Source organism: Chiloscyllium plagiosum, chromosome 5, assembly GCF_004010195.1.
Source record: "Chiloscyllium plagiosum isolate BGI_BamShark_2017 chromosome 5, ASM401019v2, whole genome shotgun sequence".
NCBI classification, from domain to species: Eukaryota; Metazoa; Chordata; class Chondrichthyes; order Orectolobiformes; family Hemiscylliidae; genus Chiloscyllium; species Chiloscyllium plagiosum.
Genome location: NC_057714.1, coordinates 26,703,275 through 26,723,889, shown reverse-complemented (window position 1 = coordinate 26,723,889; position 20,615 = coordinate 26,703,275). Strand labels below are relative to the sequence as shown.

Genomic DNA, 20,615 nt, shown 5'->3' with positions numbered 1-20,615 from the left:
AATAATTATGAATCTGAAGTGAATATTTCCCACTTTGCTGCAGTGGTAGATAAAGCTTCATTAAATTTGTTACATTTCTATATTTCCTGATTTGTTAATGCATTACTGTTTCTCTGCTTACTAATATATGCAAAGTTCTTCCAGGTCAATGAAATTAGGATTGCAATATTAGAATGCAATAGATAAACATGCTAATGGAATAAACGAAGGAAAGAGATTGTAACTTCCAAGATGAAAAACTAAAAAAGAAACTTCCAGCCCTCTAGCTGGAGCTCGAGCAAAATGCTTCACGAAGAAATCTCAATTAATGCATCTTGTGAAATAATTAGTATCATCCTATATACTACATTTAGAACATTCTAACTAGTTCATTTTTACTTTAATAATTGTAATATGATGAAGGAGTAATGGATAGGTGGAGTCGAAGAAAGAATATATAAATTATTTTTGAAGTCAGAGTTGGATGGCCTGAAATATGGACTACATTTACATCCAAAGGGAATCACAGATGCTAATAGGTCAGAAGTTGATATAGGGAGCTTCACATATTCCAGAATATCAATGGAAATGCATTAGCCATCTTCATAGATCTGTCTGACTACCATTGAATCAGAAGCCTCAATGAGATATGTTTCTCTACCAACAGGATATAACTGCAGGGACTTAACTAAGTCTCATAAGATACCTTCAAATAAAAAGGAAAATATTGCAGTTGCTGGAGGTATGAGATAAGAAAAAACAGAAAGTGCAGGAGAAACTCAGATCTGGCAGTACGTGGAGAGTGAAACAGAGTTAACATTTCCAGTCCAATATGACACTTCTTCTGAAGAAGCGTCTTAACTCTTACCTCAAAACATTAACTCTGTTTTTCTCTCTATAGACGCTGCCAGAGCTAAATTTCTCCAAAGCTTTGGTTTTAATTCCTGGGATACCTTGAAGGCTTACCCATCAGGCTGCCACATGCACCAATAAATCAGATAGGTTACATAGAAATATCAATACAAAATCCAGACAAGAAACATATATATTTCAGAAGTTTTCTTTTAGCTAATGAAGCCAGGTGCAAACAAAACATTCAAATATTTGGCTCATTAAATTCAAAATGATGACACACATACAAGTATCAAGAAAAAGATCAAAAATCTCCCATGTACATACTGATTCCACTTTTTTATTGATAGGAATATGCAGACCCCAAAAAAAGTTGGGTTCAAATTTATATTCAGAATTCATCCTTTCTGGGAATCGGAGCTATCAATAGTACTACTTTATATTCTTCAATTACAGAAATCCATTTTATTCTCATCATCATTTAATATGAAAATTGTTTGTTTTTTATTCCACTAGATGCCTGTACATATTTTTCTTTATAAGTCTCTATTAATGTATGCTAAACTCAAATTAGAGTAGACCCAAATTCTTGGGTCTGTTTATCTGAAGATGGCATCTGCTCGGTTTATTTTTTTATGCAGGTAATTTTAACACCTGCAAACCCTCTTACCTGCCCCTCATAAAAGAAGGGAAGGGTTCTGGATGGGGTTACGGTCGCAGAAATGTGAAACCTGATCCCAACCTGCTATGAACCTGTCTTCTTAACCACAACAGCTTTCTGGAGTCCAAGTAACCTACCCCTGGAGTGCATGTTAAATTAGACTTCATTCCTCAGATTTCGGAAATAATTTGACTTTATCATGTATGGTTCATATTCTCAAGGTCCATTACATTCTGCCAAACTTGTCCCTCCTTCTCTCTTTCCCTGCATAATACTCCCACAGTTTGTCCCTGCAAGTTTTGGAGACGATGTCCTTACATTCACGTTGTCTTATTTTCATGAGAGAAGACTATGGCACTTGCAACCATACCACCACTTCTAACATTTCCATCTCAGGGGACCTACACCAGGGTTACTGAGATTTTATCAAATCTTCAATAAAGCTGACATAATTTTTATTGTTTTTATAGTTTTATCAGGATTTGTACACATACATAGGGATTATGTGTGCTGTGTTGGGATAGATCATTTCATAAGGATTGAGAGAGTCGATTTTGTTAGCTAAACTGATCTCCTGCAACAAAGATTTTACTGATGCGCTAAAACTCAATTTTCAATAATTTGTCAGGATTATTTGTAACATATTTATAGAAACATTCAATAACGGGCAAGAGAAAATAACTATCTAACAGATTTGGAAAAGTGTTGTAGGTATGGCCTTAAGGTGATACCCATTTTCCTGTAAAGCATCATTGATATGCTTCTTTTTCAACATAACAGCCTTGCCTCCTATAAATAGAATGGCCTCTGTCTCCCAGTGATCCAATGACCTCATTGTCTCTTGAGTGATTGGACAGGATAGGTGAATGTAGATCTCTATCAGTGCCTTTATGCATTCTCAATGTTAGAGAGCTATTTTCCTTACTTGAAATCATGACGTATCAGGGTTACTTCATTGTATGGATAAATGCCAATCAGAAATTCTTTAAATCGTATCTGTTTTGAGGCCACTCCACAGAAAAAAGTCAAAGAAAGAGAGGGAAAGATGTTAGTTAGTGCCCTTTGCTTGCATGTGTTTCCATATTAAATGCTGGGTATACTAAGATTCAAGAAAGAATGTATTGCTGTCTTTACAGTCTGTCCACTGTAAAATCTCTGTTAGATAAAATTATTGTTAATCAGATACAGATTGATTAAGACCAATACATAATTTGGGATCAGCTCTTATATTTTGTTGAGGACCTTTACTGATAAGGATATCTTCTTGTCCCTAATGGAATAGGGATTTAATGAGATAGTGATCAACTGCAAGTACAATTTTTATTGGCTTTTATTTTTCACAGTTCACTGAGTGTTCCCAATTCCTAAGGAGGACAGACATGAACTAGTCCAGCTAAGGGATGAGCAGAAGACTTTGAGGCACAACATCATCTCAATAAATCCATTAATTTATTTTAGTTTTCCCATTAAAAAAATTGCAAAATCTTCTATGTTCACATTGACCATAGTGTAGAGTTTAATATTAATTTTAAAAACTTTCAAAATTTACATTTTATTGGAAATGATTACAGTGCAGTTTGAATGTTGCTTTAAAGATTATGGTAATAAAACAGAAACAGGTAAGAATACATTTTTAAAGATTTAAATGTTTATTAAGTTTACAACACATCATTACATTTTGAGTGAACTTTTATGACTCCTGCAGCAAAGTGGTTAAAATATACATCACTTACAGTAGAACAACAAAGCTAGCAGCCAGTAGCTGTTATTAAAAAAAACAAATTAAAAACTTCACATTTTAAAATTACACAACTTATCATTTTAAAATTTGGCATTGTCATAAAGTACCATGGATAAATGCAATTGTTGGCTTTGGTTTACTCATTGCATCAAATAATGAAATAACCTGTCCATTAAATCCCTTGTATGCAATTTAATCCCCATCTATATCAGTATGAAACATGTCATTCTCTTTTCCTCACTAACAAACCTCTTGCCCCTCCGCAATTCTCACCATAAGATTCAAAAATTCAGATACACAAGCATGCATTGAAGATTAAAAGAAAAACATGTAAATAGTGGAAATGTAAAATTGATTGGAAATAAATGGCAAGTCTGTTAAGCATTTGAAAAAGGAAAGGCTAGAAATCAAAAATCCCCCATCTGAAACATTAAGTTGTATTGTCTTATTAAGATGCTAATTGGACTTGCTGTGTATTTCCAATGTTATCTGCTGATAGTTTAGGATATATACATGAGGGTCTAATTTCTATGGGAGCATTCAGGGCAACCCCTGTAACTTGGCCAGAAGATTCACAAAGAGTTCAAAGAATATTTAGACATTTTTTTTTCAGCAATGCAAACTATTTTTCAAGTGCTTCTGCCATTCCTGTATGCAAATTTCAGCAAAAAATTGGGAAAATATTTAGGGAAGCTTTACCCCATGTTTTTAGAAAGATATTACAATAGTAAAAAGAACAGGTTCCAGTGTTATCCACAAATGAAATGAAATCACTGATTGCACAACTAGCAACTGGGGCACAGGCAACACCCTCTGGTGCAGGTTATTACAGTTGGCATCATTTCTAGAATGCTTTATTCTTATTTTAAACTTCTGTACTTTATCATAAATTCAGGAATATAAAATAAAGCTAGAGAATCAAATCCCTTCTCAAATTTAAAAACTTTTTTTGTTATTTGGAAACCATTTGAAGCAAAGGTCTGTAAGAACAGAGGAGAAACCTCTCAACAGGAGCTTTCCTTTTTTTCTAGTGAATAGTACAGTTAACCATATTTTTTTGTCTAACCCATTGCATTGAAGGTATGTCAGTACTAAATTGGTCCAACAGAATGTTCTATAGCACACAAATCCAATTCAACTTAATAGCAGACTGTGAATTTCTATAACAGCTAAATACAACATTTAGCAATGACAAAACAGTACATTGCTGTGGCAAAACATTAAATTGCACCCAGTGAGTTATATAAGATTAAAAATCTGCAAGAAGTTATTTGCCAGTTAGTTTAGAAAATCTACAAATCAAACAAATAATATTCATTTAATAATTTTTGAGCTCCAAATTTAAAGGCAGGTAAAATTACAACTTGCTGTTTACTTTCTGAACACACAGTTATGTATTTCCTACTAAATTTGTACATTCCTAACTACATTCAAACATCAATTGCTGGAGGTTTGAGGAAAATAACTTCAGCATTATTAAATCCAATGGATCTACCAAATTAAAAGAAAATCAGTTCTGTAAAGCAACATACCCTTCAAAAAAATCGTAAGTTCCCATTAGTCACATCAGCAATTATTGGTATTGTTTCAGTTTTGTTGTGGCCATCCTTATTTACTTGTATCTTACCTAATGTGCTTCTATTCTTTCTTTAAATTTCCGAACAACATGCCATATGATCACTTGTCCTTTCCTCTCCTCACCTGTGCTGAAAGATTTATCAGTTTTATTTGGCCTATTAGTTCCAGGTAATTTGGGCCAGAGAGTTTCATATGTTTTTTTTCTTGGTCCAGAGGGGAAAAAAAAAGTGATCTTTTTGAGCTGAGCTTACACATTGGCTCTCTTTCCATATGTTAAAATTTCATGTCAGCTAAACCGAATGGGGGAAGATAAAAGAGCAAAAGGACAGGTGTAACAAGGTTAATTGGTGATATAGATGCAGTGTGTGAAATGACATGCTGGATTAGGGAACTGATGAAAGGATAAGGCAGCAACCCGAGTGCTTTGCCAAGGTGCAGCTCTGTGGTGTGGAATATATTCTGCACATTCAAACATAATATCCAGTAGCAGTAACAATACAGGAAAAGTTCCAGGCTCCATTTAATTTGAAATAGAATGGGAGTTATACAGGTGAGATTAAACAAATATGAAGTAAATTAATCCTGACTGGTTAGTTAATCATTGATTTCAAATAATTGAGGGTATGTGTGACAGCGAACAGTAAATAAAGCGAATAATAACAGAAGTGTAACAAAAGTGCAATTTGTGGCATTACAGCATTGGAATTCATTGAGCTCCTAAGAATACTGAATTTAGAACACCTATTAAAGAATTCCTTTGGGGCTCCTACCAGTGGTATAGACGTGTCTGATGGGATGGTCCATAGAAGAATGCGGCAATGTGGAAGCAGCAGGGGATGATTGTGTCCTGGAAACAGACCTGTGCTTGTCTAATCCTGTCATGCCAACCACAGCCATCTGAGCTTGGTACAGTCGAAGTTGGTGGATACGCTGATGATCCAGAAGCTGCTGTTACCATAGAAACAACACAGTAGAAAGAAATGTGAGATGGATCAATTAAGACACTTGGAGAAACATGTCAACAAATTAAGTTCATTAGGTCAGAACCATAATAAACATTGTGAAGACTTAAAGCCTAGTCAATAAATCCCTTCAACAGATGTTCTCACACTGTCAATCACTGCAACTATTTAGTATGAGAAACTCCTTGATAGCATTGATCTATTTTTGAGATAGTATTCTGTGCCTGAAATGTACAACAGCTGCATGACATTTTAAGTGTATAAAAACATGAAGAGTAAAATGTAGTTGCATCACAAAAATATCATAATTAAAATATAACATTATAATATAACATTATAATTCGCAGGAAGTCATGTAATAATCCAAGAGGTGTGATTGTTGGAAATGACTTTAATAATGCAGTCGCCATTTGACAAAGCCTATGAATTTCAATATTTTTTTCCAATATATGATAAACCTTTCCCTTCTAGAACTCAGTTTATAGAATAAAGTAGTTCTAATCTTTTCAAATAAATATTAAATAAAAAAACTGAAAAAAACTGCAGTTGCTGAAAGTCAGAAACAAAAACAGAAGTTGCTGGAAAAGCTCTGGGATTCTGAGGAACCCAAAACATTAACTCTGATTTCTCTCCGCAGATGCTGCCTGACCTGCTGAGCTTTTTCCAGCAATTTCTATTTTTGTTTCTCGTCTTATGAAACCTTGTCATCCCAAAGATAGAGCTAGAAGCAACTAAATAGGACCATTATTACCTAAAATTGAAAGTAAATTTACACAAGAAAGACATCAACCCCAATGTTCATTATGCAGGAAAACATATCTGTTACACTCAAATTGCCTGAAGAAGTTAGGAAACTCAATTCCACCAAACTTGGCATTTCTCATTTTCAAGGGGATAGTTTGTAATTTGCACATATGCAGTTCCCAGAGGCAGCTGCATGTTGAAATTGGATTTTGGAGTCCCCGGTGTTTGGAAAGTTGGAGTGTGGAGATTAGACTAGAAAAGAACAGATCTGTTCCTCGTGCATTTCATTGAGAGCCAGCGTACATTAGTGGATGGGTTCTTGTGGATACTCAATTGTTTGGTATGGTGGGCAAAGAGGAAATGAGTAGTGTGTGGAATGAGTCAATAAGCTGGCATGGTGATATGAGGGGCCATGGGAGATGGGTGGATGCTATTATGTTGCAAGGGTGAGACAAAAAGAGTGACAAATCTGCGAAAATGAGTAAGGTTTGAAGGGTTAGGACTGAAGGAATGTTTTAGATTTGTTCCCTTTTGGAAAGGTAAGATATCCTTTTGGATCTGGAGCTGGGATTTATTAAGATAAGGTAAGAGAGCCTATAGGTTGCAAGATGGCCTGTTTGTGTGTAAAGGTGCATGAACTAACTGGGACTGGCAAAGCTGTTAAGAAACTGTCGTAAAGAATGTGGAATTTACAAAAAACAACAGCAGTGCTAGTTTTTTGAGAATGCCTGTTCACATAAAATCATCATAGATTTGTATGGTATGACCAACTTCCCAAACTATAATGTTCACAATTGGGTGCCTATTGATGACCTACTCCAATTGCTTATTGAATGGAAATGTTTGTTGGCATACATGATCAAGCACTTACATGAGCTGTTTATTTCAGTAAGATAGTTAACGTTTAAGTGGCACTTTGTTTTCATCAGGATAAAGTGAAGAATCTCTTTTTTTTCTAAAAAAAATCAATAGAGTTTTATTCAATTATTATATCTTCAATAGACTGGTAACTTTATTTTCTGTCAGGATGTCTCTTGAATGATGTTCATGCTGGATATCTGGTGAGTTGTCAGGGATAGGGAAAGGGAAAGTGTGGTGTATGGGGCTGAGTTGGTACTGTGTTGGTACTAGATATAAAGAGCCATGGGGATAATTGGGAGCATATTGGCTAAGAGGTGCCATGGAAGATGGGTAGATTTGCAAATGGGATATGAGAAGACATGGGATATGGGTAGATAGGCATGACACTATTGGTAGATGAGCTTAGGTTGACACAAGAGGTATGAGAGAGCATGGGAGATTGTTTCAGGAACATTGTTTTTTTTGTTCAATGTTAACTTAAGAATTGCAGATGCTGGAAATCAGAAACAAAAATAGAAATTGTTGGAACAACTCAGCAGGCCCAGCAGCACCTGTGGATGGAAAGCAGAATTAAGTTTAGGGTCCAGTGACCCTTGCTCAGAACCTTCGTCAGATGAGGTTGACATTGATGTGGCACCGAAAGTGAGGACTGTCTTGTTCCTGAGAGCAAGAGAAATGTTTTCTGCTTTAATCTTTATTATCAAATTTTAAGCACAGTGTTGGAGCCCCTGAAGCAGGTTTTCCATCCAAGCCTGTTTGGGAACTGGCAGCATCATAGGGATTCTGCCATGGAAAGAAGCAACCTCTTAAACACTTCACAAGTCACATGGCCTGACTCCCAATACATCCCTCCCACTAAAACTGAAAATCAGAAATAGGTAGACTCTTAAAAGTGTCGGGCTCCTGGAGTGTATACCACACCCAGGAATGAAAACTGGGGCTATTGCATGCTTGAGTAGAGGGAAGTGCATTCAATGACTGGAATATCTGATATTCTGTGTGGAAACAACCACAAACATTTCTATATATATTTACATTAGTTTTAAGAATTGTGATAGACCATTAATGCACCAAGTTAGGAATGTACTTCATTATATGAAGATGGCAAGAATGTACAATTTACAGTGTAATAAACTTCCCCTTAAATAAAATCAAATAACTTTCTTTTGGCATATTGCATAACATATTTACAGGTAGGCTCCCAGGTTGTGAACTGAGTCTGTTTACGAGTTGATTGGTACACAATTCGAAATGCAAAGCAAGACAAAGTAGCTGTTTGTAAGTACAGGAAATATTTATATGCTGGATATTTAAAATTACACCCTGTATGGAACCGTGTTCATAAGTATGAGGATTCATAATCGGAGACTCCCTGTAGTCTGCATTCAAACTGCTGAAAATGTTGAAGCTGGTATTTTATTTACTATGCAACTGAATTTGTTAAAAAATAAACTGAATTAGATGATTTCTTATTCCAGGATGGTTGTATAGCAATGCTTGTTTACAAATTTCATGAAACAGATCTGCTGACCATGTGTTTAAAGTAAATCAGTAACAGCTTTTGAAGGGGATTAAATTGCTTGTAAATTGTTATAACTTAATATTATAGAGACCATATTGCACCACGAGCAATGAATTCCAGAAGTTACTGTAAAAATTAATAATTCTTGCACACTTTAGTCAGAAGTTGACTTTACTGCTCTGCCATACATAATCATAGTGTGAAGGAGAGCTCCAATGTGAGAAGGATCTTGGTCACCAAGATGGTGGCCAATCCTAATTATACTAATTATGGCACATGGCTTTCCTGAATATTCTCTCACCTGCAGTCAGCATTACATTTTCAGAATTAAGAATAATTTGTGGTATATTGGAACCAATGAACTTTATGTGTTAAATATGTTATTGGTCGAATGTCAAGAATGACTTACTATAGCACAGACACATCCGCACAGACACTTATTTAAGTCAGGCGAAATATCTATGAGGTATCTACAGTGCTAGCAACACATAACATTCAAGTTCGCCTGTTTGAAAGAAGTATGACTACTGCCCTGGTTCCATTTTGTGTGATACTGATACTGAATCATACAGACCAGGAGGCCTAGGCCTCATCCTTGGACTACGCGAAGGTAACTGATCTCAGCAGGGGTGCTAAGACCGAGCACAGCACTGTGATTAATGAGAGGAAAAATCAGTCGGGGTTCCCACTTTCAGAACACATGTCTGTTTCTCATCAAGAAGCATTTATAAACTTAATAATATTTAAAACATTATTAAATTGCACAAACAAGAATGATTGATGGTCATTGGAAAGTATGCTTGGGTGAGGACTAAACTGGACTCAAGTGTAACATAATAAGAGAACAACAAGCAATCATAATCTTAATTTTAAGAATCATGGACAGGCTATTGTTTGGTACTTACACTCTAGAGATAAGTATGCTTCAAAGAGAAATCAAAATACGAGCTTTTTCAAACTTTGTAATGAAGAACTAATAGTTTTATTAGTTGAATGTTTACTGAGTTAAATATATGGACCAATTTTAAGCTTCAACTTCAATGAGAAGGAAAATCAAGAAGAGAGTATAATCTGTTTTTCTTTTAAACAGTCCTGGGATGTGGGACTTATTTATTTATTGGCAACCCCAGTTGACTTTTAGAAAGTTCTGGGGTGCTGCCTTCTTGAACCATTACAGTCCATTTGGTTCAGGTTAGGGAGGGAGTCCTGGAATTTTGATCCAATAACACTGGAGGAATGGCAATATATTTCCAGGTCAAGATGCTGAGTGGCTTAGAGGGGGAACTTGCAGGTGGCAGTGTTCCCTCATAGCTGGGATCCTTATCCTCTAGATGGCAGTGGTCATAAGGTATGAAATGTGCTGTTGAAGGAACATTGGAGAATTTCTGCATTTGTTGCTTGGGCACACTGCTGTAACTGAGTATTGGTTATGGAGACAGTGGATGTTTGTGGCTGTGGTGCCAATCAACACAGGCTGCTATGTTTTGGATAGTGTCAAGTTTAAGTATTGCTGGAACTACACCTTGTTGATTACAAACAAGCTTTGAGGAGTCGGGGGTGAGTTACTGTAGTGACTTCTGACTAAAGTGGCCTCTAACCTGTTCTTGTAGCCACATTGCTTACATAGCTAGACCAGCTTAGTTTCTGGTCAATGGTTGTTGATAGTGGGGATTTCAATGCTGTTGATATCAATGAAAGTCAAGGGGTGATGGTTAGATTCTCTCTCTTAGAGATGGTCATTGCCTGATATTTGTGTGACATAAATATTATTTGCCATTTGACAGCGTATACCTGGATATTATGCAGGTCTTGTTGCATTTGGACATGGACTGCTTCAGTATCTGAGGAGGTACAAATGTACTGAACATTGTACAATCATAAGCGAACATCCCTACTTCTATCCTTATGAACGCAGGAAATGTCATTAATGAAGCAGCTGAAGCTGGTTGGACCTTGAACACTACTGTTACGACATGGAGTAGACTCTCCTGCTTAATTTAAAACTAGCAACACAGAAAAGATTTATCCCGTGCAGTAATCTGTTAAAAATTTGCGTGGCCAAGAACTATTTAAATTAAAAATAAACAACTTTATTTCTTAAAGTATAACAGAGAATAATTAACTAACAACAATTTACAATTCCTTCCTCTCACCTACCTTTTACTTTCCCTTCTATAATAATAGTCTGATAAAACTCCCAATTAAGATTTACAGAAAAATTCAAATTTTGAAACCAGCTAGCAGTTGAATCTTCTCTTTATCTTCATCAGTAGATTGGCTGTCCAGGTCAGTGTTGAGGTTTTTCTCTGTGCGAACTTCTTCTCTGGACAGGTACCTCTCAGGGAGTTCTGACTAGCAGTCTCCATCTGTTGGTCTGGTGGCAGTTCTCCTCCCAACTGTTCAATTTCCCCAGTATTATACTCCAAAGCATCAGATTGTGTCATTGGCTTGTAAGATTGTCAATATACTCAATTTAAACTTGATTGGAATTTGATATTTTTCAGGGTATAATTTAAACTGATTGGCCTAGTTCAAATCTGTTTTGTCATTTCCAGACAACCAGCTACTCTAGTTGCTGGAGCACATGTTACATTGTGTCTTATTGAGAACTCTTGGTGCTGTCACTGCTAGCTTTTACTCTCTTAAAGGTACAGTACACTCACACCTTCATAGTACAACCCTGAGGAACTCTGCATAGACTCCAGGAGCTGAGATGACTGAGCTCCAATAATCTCAACCATCTTCATTTGTGATAAATATGACCCCAGTTAACAGAGGGATTACCACCTGGTTCTCATTTACTCCTGTTTTGCTAGGGTTCCTTAATGCCACACTGGATCATGTAAAGAGCAGTCAATGTCACCTATCCCTGCAATTCAACTCCCTTATCCACATTTGACTGAAAGCAATAAGAGGTCAGGAGCTGAGCAGTCATGGTGGAGCCTAAATTGAGCATCAGTGCACAGATTATTGCTAAACAATCCAAACTGCCCCTCTCAACCAAAGGGAGGTACAGGTGACCAATTCTAAAGGTTGGGCATATAGAGCTGGGATTTCTCCTCCCTCTGTGCAATTGATAGTACTGTTGATTACTCTTTCCATCACTTTTCTGATGATCAAAAGTAGAGTAATGGTTTTGGTAATTGGCTGGATTATATTTGTCCTATTTTTGTAATCATGGCACAGCTGTGCAATTTTCCACAATGTTGGGTTGACGCCAGTGTTATAAACTGTACACAGTTTGACTAGGAGAGCTCAAAGTTGTGGAGCACACACCTTCAGTATTATTGCCAGAATGTTGTCATTCAAAATATGATGATGCACTTACAATAAAGTTTCACCCAGGCCAACTATGAGCACTCAGAAGATTTTGTTTTTCATTTCCCTCCCACTACATATGGGTGCACTCCCAGGGTCTGTAGCTTAGGTGGAGCCTATTGGTCTTCAAGCTTTGGGTGAGTCCCAATGGGGACCCCACAGTGGTGTGGGCTAGAGAGCCCAGATATGTTGAGTGTGTCCTGCTCAGATGCAGGATCACCCTCCTCCTATTTGTGAAAATAATTTCAATATATCAAAGTTTTTCCATCAATGGGAGCATGTCTCTTTAAATATTGACATCACTGATAGACTGATAACATTATGGCAGCCTGACCTGCTGCGCTTTTCCAGCAACACATTTCCAGCTCTGATCTCCAGCATCTGCAGACCTCACTTTCTCCTCAATGATAACATTATGCCCCTGAGTCGTGCTCATGCTGCATTATTGGTGAGTTGGCACAGAGAGGGAAGAGCAGAGTTGTGGGTGAAAGTTATGAGCTGGCACAGAGTTGGCATAGAGAGTACAAAGGACAACAGGGATGTTGAGGGCATACAGGACCTGTTGGGCCATGGGAGATGAATTGGTTGGTATGGACCTGAGAGGCCATCAGGAATGGGTGGATGAGCATACGTTGCATGGATTGTCATGGAAAGTGAAGGGATTCAGAACATGAGAGCATGAGGGAGCTTTGAACAGTGCCAGAGTCTCTAGGCAGGGTTGCTGCTCTGCTGATCTTAGGAAATGCCAGCCTTCTGCAGCCTTCCTCAGGTGACTGGCCCAACACCCAATCTAACCTGCCCTTCTTGACCAAAACTAGGAGGTGCAAGTGATCAATTCTAAAGATCAGGCAAATAGAATTGGGATTTCTCCACCCATGGTGCAACTGGTTCAGGAATGCAAGCTGGTACCGGAGCTTGAACATGGTCTTACATTTGTGGGAATAATAATGTGAATGCTTCTAACTACATGAGGTGTAACTTTGTTGTGTCAACTATTTTAAGCAAAATTGGCCCTTTTATTTGAAATATCCTTTAGAGTTAATTAATGCTTAAATTATATTCATAGTTGGGCAGTTACAGTTAAAGATTTTAAAAACGAATTCTTGTTCAAAAGTTCTCTTTTTACGAGCATCATGGGGATTTCTTTCTTTTTAAAAAAGGTATCAGTCTTTGTGGGGAGTAATAAATTCAGGCTTGACCGGGATCTCAAATAGCAGAGATGGACAAACAGGTACATGGAATTTAACCAAACAAGTTTCCACATTTACTTTGCAGTATTTAGTGGAAATCAGAATGGCTACCTATTATGCTCAGACTTTTCAATCGAGCATGCAACCTTTCCAAGACACTTAAAGGAAAGACAAATAAAAGTCAACCTGAAATCAGAAGTCAGGAAAGCAGAGCTTGTTGAAGCCATGACTCAGCATTTGAAGAGTAATGATTCTGTATAATGTCCAGGTCAAGTTAAAAATTGGGTTAGAAAAGAAATGAAATTTGAAAGAGACAGAGAAAATTAAAATAAGTTTTTATTCAAAAGGAAAAAGGTTAGAAAGAAAAAGAGAAATGTAAAAACTTGAAATAAAATTGAAATACAAAATATTCAATGCCTTTATGTGTAGGGAGATGCCAAGTGTTGGCCAGAGCCAGCACTGTGTATATTTAATTTGGCAAATAATATTTGCTTGGTGCCTGAATTTAAAGTCCGGAAGTCAAGCTTTATTTAAGGGGGCTGATATGTTAAACTTATCATTAAAAGACCATGTAAAGGAAGAATGTTGGAAATGGAAAAGCAAGAACATAGCATTGATATAGTTTCACAGTGTCCTAACAGTAAATAATATCCTGCAAGGCGAAACTTTGAAAACACTTCTCCTATGTTTACTAATGAAATAAAAATTTCTGCATAAGGTGAGTGCCTTCAATTCTGTCAAGTGAAGCAGGTTAGTTGATTGTTACTCGTAGTGATGCAGGAGCAATATAATGACTGATGTAAGCACGTTATATGAAGCTCCCTCTAAATAGCTCATTGAGTAGTACTGTTGATATAGGGTATTATTGGAAATTGTTCATCATTCATTGTATAAGATTAACTGTCATCATTGAACATTCCCATTTCTGACCTTCTGAAGGAGGGAAGTTCATTGATGAAGAGCTTGGAATACTATCATGAGGAACTGCTGCAGTGACATACTGATCGTGAGATGATTGCCCTATAACAACCACAATCATTTTTGTGTTAGGTATGACTCCAATTAGTCATGGAAAGTGAAGGGATCACCCAAGATTTTAATTAACTTTAATTTTCCTTGGGCTCCTTGATTCCCACTAGTCCACCTTCTCTCTTTGTCCATTTTGCACTAAAGCTATAGAGGTCAGGACCTGAGTGGCCCTGATAAAGCCCAAACTGAACATCAGTGAAAAAGCTATTTCAGTATAAGTATCTTTTGATAACAGTATTGATGACACACCATCACTTAGTCATAGAGTCATAGAGATGTACAGCATGGAAACACACTCTTTGGTCCAACCTGTCCATGCCAACCAGATATCCCAACCCAATCTAGTCCCACCTGCCAGCAGCCGGCCCATATCCCTCCAAACCCTTCCTATTCATATACCCATCCAAATGCCTCTTAACTGTTGCACTTGTACCAGCCTCCACACATCCTCTGGCAGCTCATTCCATACACGTACCACCTTCTGCATGAAAAAGTTGTCCCTTTCAAGTTTCACAACATCTTTCTGATAGGAAGGAGACCAGAATTGCACGCAATATTCCAACAGTGGCCTAACCAATGTCCTATACAGCTGCAACATGACCTCCCAACTCCTGTACTCTGATGATTGAGAGTAATCCAATAGAGTGGTAGCTGGCCTGATTGGAATTTGTCCTGTTTGTTCTGCACAGAACACGTATGTGGGGAATTTATCACGTTGGGTAGATGTTGATATTGCAGCTGCACTAAGGATGTGGCTAGCTCTGGAACATAAATCTTCAATAGTCCGTCTGAGATGTTGTAGGGGCCAAAGGCCTTTCTGCATAAAATGTATGATTCTGTTTCTTGATATCACATGTTACAAATCCAATTGAATGAAGATTGATACTTCTAACGGTTGGGGGATTCAGAGGGAGGTCAAGATTGATAATCTCCTTGGCACTTCCAACTGGAAATGATTGTAAGTGCTTCAGCCTTGTCATAGAGTCACAGAGATGTACAGAATGGAAACAGACTGTTCGGTCCAACTCTCCATGCTGACTGGATATCCTAACCTAATCTAGTCCCTTTTGCCAGCACTTGGCCTATATCTCTCTAAACCCTCCCTATTCATATACCTATCCAGGACGCTTTTAAATGTTGTAATTGTACCAGTCTCTAACACTTTCTCTGGCAGCTCATTCTGTACCCGCACCACCCTCTGCATGAAAAAGCTGCCATTTAAGTCCCTTTTAAATTTTCGCTCTCTCACCCTAAGCCTATGTCACTAGTTCTGGACTCCCGAACCCCAGCGAAAATACTCTGTCTATTTACCCTATCCATGCACCTCATGATTTTATAAACCTCTATAAGGTCACCTCTCAGCCTCTGGCCCATGAGGGAAAACAGCCCCAGTCTATTTCGCCTCTCCCTATAGGACAAACCCTGGCAACATCCTTTTCTGAACCCTTTCAAGTTTCACGATATCCTTCCGATAGGAGGAAGACCAGAATTCCATGCAATTTTCCAAAGGTGGCCTAACCAATGTCCTGTAAAGCTGCAACATGACCTCCCAACTCCTATACTTTTGCACTGAGATCTTGCTACCATTAAGGATTGCGTTGTTGGGGAGCGTCCTTGTCCATTCAGTTAATTATCCACCAATATTTCAGTTTCTAGTAGTGCTGCAAACACTGATCCTCTTGGTCCTTATCAGAGGTTCAAGGGAGAGCTTAATAAACTTCCATTTAACCATGTAGGATAAATGAAGGCTGGCAATTGGGAAATGCCAGTCAAAAGCCAAACATCTCAACTATAGGATGTCATCTCCACTGCAGTGAAAGCTCGCAAAACAAATCCTGTGAGAAAAGACCCTTTACCTTGGAAAACCGTAGCTGTCAAAACTCAGAATTTAAATGCATTCTAATTTGTCCATTGCTCAACCTTTCATTCTCTGCTGCCCTCTTGCCTTGTTCAACTTAGAATTACAGAAGGGACCTTTCAGCCTATCAATTCTGGACTAAGAAAACCTGAATTTCACCTGACAATTATGCCCATATATTATTGTTCATTCAACTAAGGGGAACAACTGCTTTCTATCCACTTTGATCATGCCTGACATAATTTTATATAGCTCAATAAGGTCCCCTATTGGCCTTCACTGGGCTAAAGAAAAGACCTTAGCTAAACTAGCTTCTTTTCATAGATAAACTACTTCAATAGAGGTAACCTCCTGATGAATCTCCTCTGCAAACCCTTCAATGCAATTATGTCCTTCCAAACGTGTAGTGACCATAACTACACAAAGTACTCCAACTATCACCGAACCAATGTTTTGTACAGCTCCAATATAACCTCCCTGCTCTTATAACCTTTGCCATGACTGATAAAGTCAAGTGTCCCAAATGCCACCTTAGCTACCCTGTTAAATTGTTCTGCTGCCTTCAGGAATTAGTACAAGCATCCCAAGATCGCTGTATTTCTCTGCATTTTATAGTGTCCTATCATTCATCGAGTTGTCCCTTATCTAGTTACTTGCTCTAAAGTGCATTAAATCAGGTGGCACAGTGGCTCAGTGGTTAGCCCTGCAGCCTCACAGTGCCAGGGACTCGGGTTCAATTCCTGCCTCGGGCAACTGTCTGTGTGAAGTTTGCACATTTTCCCCATGTCTGGCGGGTTTCCTCCGGTTGCCTCCCGCAATCCAAAGATGTGCAGTTTAGGTGGAATGGACATGCTAAATTACCTGTAGTGTTAGGTGCATTAGTCAGGGGAATTGTACAGAAATAAGGAAGTGGGTCTGGGTGGGTTACTCTTCAGAGGGTCGTATGGACTTGCTGGGCCAAATGGTCTGTTTCCACACTGCCAGGATTCTAAGTAACTCACCCTTATCAGGTTTAAATTCTGTCTTCTCATCTTACCATTCTGTGTATTACTTACAAAATTTCAGACAGTCAAAGAAACCCAGTAGAAGTTCAAATTCCTGTGAAAGGTGCAGTCAATTGATTTTTACAATTTGTTAATCACCGGGACACCTGTGTCGCAGGGTTTCCCACATGCTAACAGATGTACAAAAGTTAAATCCAAGCCAGGAGGTTCCTGCCAATTTCTCACCAGACCAGCACTTTTTCCTTCTTAAACCTCCCATATGTACCCAACAACCATCCGCCCTGGCAAGTTCAAATTCTCCCATCATCACTTTATTAATCAAAGGAGTACATAGCTCAGTCCAAATTTCATTACTCAAAATTTAACCAAAGAACCGCAATAATGTTTTTGAAACAGTTGCATGTCATGGCTGACGAGAAGATAAATTTTGAATTCTATAGTTTCGACATTTCTGCATGTATATTATAAATATAATCAAATTAAATAAACCTTTCAGTTGTTCTGAATATGACTTTTCACATCAATTGCCTCCATTCAGTTTTGTCACTGTTTTGTCAAATTAACATACTTTAAAATTATTAGTATAATAGAAAGTCCAATATTTATCTGATTGCTAATGAACTGAACGGTAAAGGCTACTAACTGTAAAATTCTGGAATAATGCTCCAAGGAGTTACTCTATGTTGCCTTTATTGTGAACAGAGAACTTTCAGATTTTGGTGTGAAATATGGTGTTAATTTACACATCAAGATTCAAATTTACCAGAAGATTGGCGAGTTTAGCTCTCGTGACAAATTTCATTAGACATCTGGAAACTATGAGCTTTAAAAAATGTCTATTTAATCTGCTATCTGACAGCTACCAGAAGGTTAATAATGTGACAGAAACAGTAGTGTGAAAAAAAATCCTACTGAGACTAGATTAAATCACTTGCACTAAAGGTGCTTTGTTTTGCTGCAGTTAAGATCCCTTTTAAAATTTGAGATGACTCTAACATAAGTACTTGCTTTGACTTTGGACTAAATTTATTTACTGAGCCTGTATATTCTTTAAAGGCAATTGAACAAAATGAGTGTTGTCTTTTAAAGCAATTATTCTGCTCTGCTGTCCTTGATGTGTCACAGGCAATGCTGGTACTGTGCAGGTTTCCTGCAATCATGTTAGATATGAGGGTTTTGTTTGCTGAAATGACCCAGATGATCCTGTTGCCATCCCATCCACAAGAGAGTTCAACTTCTTTTCTATGCTATTGATCTGTATTTTCTAAATAAAACACATGACTTGAACCATAAAACTAACAACATGAAACCAAACATTGTGTTGCATTTAGTTATAACTACATTCAGGATTTAATTTTGACTCACTGCTCTTTCTGTGCCTTCATTTGATATAAACAAACTGGACCACCAATTTAGCTTTTATATGAAATCTTATCAACCACAGTTCATCAAACAGGAAGCCAAGAGTAGACTTTGAATCTTTCTATGTCACCACAGAGATGCAATGACCTCAATGCTCTCTCTGCATATGCTCATAAGGCTTTTATCCTTTTTTTATAAGCTGGGATGCTTGAATGTCTTTGCTGCTGAAGCAGCTCATGCCAAAAAAGCATTTGCACATCCTAAAATAACTGATGAAAACTGACAAATTGAAACGTCTCTATGTCTACTGATATCTGAAATGCTCTGGTATCCTGGAGCCAATCTTGCCATATTATCTGCTCAGTCATTGTGCATAGCAAACAAGTACAAAGTGAGAGCAGCTTGGATGTTGTAAATGAAAACATCAGCCTCGGATTTAACAAAAATGCTTAACTTTAAAAACAAGAATACTGATGCAACAGAAAATTATGAATGCCAGTGAAATATTTCCTTATTTCGATTATAGACATGGAGTAGATATTTATACTTGGTTCACATGAATTAATCAATACATTATCTGCTGTGGTTTTGACCAAAACATGACTCGAAAAGATTTTTTTTTGGTTTTGCAATACCCTGAATGATGAGGTCTGATTCTTTTGAAACACTATTCCTTGTGGGACAGCCAAGGCCAAAGAGGCAGGACTCCGTCTCCTCACTGGGGAAGGAAATCATGTCTCAAGCTAATTAACATTCCAATGTACACTACATTTCTGAGGGGCCACGAGACTGGGCAACAGTGGACATTACACCCACATCCACCCATGCAGCCAGGAGGTTAAACATTAAATTTGACCCAGAATTTTTCTTTAGCTGTGAAGATATTGTTTATACCATTGGCATTGTTAAACTGAGACATTGGAATTAAAATGTATGATGGCATTGATGGTTCAATTGTTTATTTTTCATTTTATCATTTGATTCAAATGGTATATATTCATAGTACCTGTGAAATCCAACTTCTAGGAAGGGCCTTAAAACAGACATTACGTTGCCTGTTTACATATGTGAGCAGTGTATATGAGGTGAAGACCAAGGATACTTGAAAAATGGCCAAGTTCAATTTTAGGGAAGGTATCTTTTAAGCATCCTTTTGGGCGGTATGGTCATTGTTCATAAATGCTTGATGGGGTGAAACCAAGCTGCAAGGTTTGGGAACGTGAGATATATATTTTTGTGAGTAAACAACAAACAGCTTTATTGAATGCAACTATTTACAGGAAACAGTAAGAAAGGACAAGTTATCTGAAGCCCTACAGATTGGTTCCACGTAATCTCACATCACAACAAAGGAATAATTTTCTTCTAACCTGGAGTCAATAACAAAATGGGCACAGTGCATCCACTACACTTGCATGAAATTGTGTATTGAGATCCAATCCCAGTATTGAAGCCAGAATAGATCACGACCCAAAAGTAGCCGAAACATCACTCAAATGAGTGAACTGTCAGTTTAAAGGTACCTGCATTATGGTAGCTTTTTTAAAATCTTAAATACTATATGAAGTGTTCACAATGGTAAATCTGAAAGAAGATTGACAATTGCAAACAAAACACAAGGGTTAATTTTGAAAGCAATAGAATTCGAGAGGAGAAAACTCATTTTAAATTTAGATAGTCATGTTTAGCCCATGTTTAGAATACAGGGCTCCATGTTAGACACAAATGGCTCAATCTTACATTGTTTTAGCTAAGTCTGAGTTGTATTCGATTTCTGGAGGCATTACCATTGTGATGTTTAGCATATTTTCTTGTTACTCCAAACTTACCTACTAACAACCTACCACCCCCTTAAGATGTCCCTCACATCCAATTCCAGTCCCATCTTACTATCTAACAACTCTCCACTCAGCAGAATTCATGGGCACTCATTGTGCCTGTACCATCTTTAACA

The 20,615-nt window shown here is 37.6% G+C and overlaps 1 protein-coding gene across 9 annotated transcripts in view; it reads right to left on the bottom strand.

Moving 5' to 3' along the window:
• LOC122549771 (histone deacetylase 9-like) overlaps positions 1 to 20,615 on the bottom strand; it is a 789,364-nt gene that overhangs the window by 178,717 nt on the left and 590,032 nt on the right. For all 9 annotated transcript variants that reach the window (XM_043689769.1, XM_043689771.1, XM_043689766.1 and 6 more), the window contains one exon: positions 5,582 to 5,759. In XM_043689769.1, coding sequence (XP_043545704.1) covers positions 5,582 to 5,759 — 178 coding nt within the window. The remainder of the gene's footprint in view (positions 1 to 5,581; positions 5,760 to 20,615) is intronic.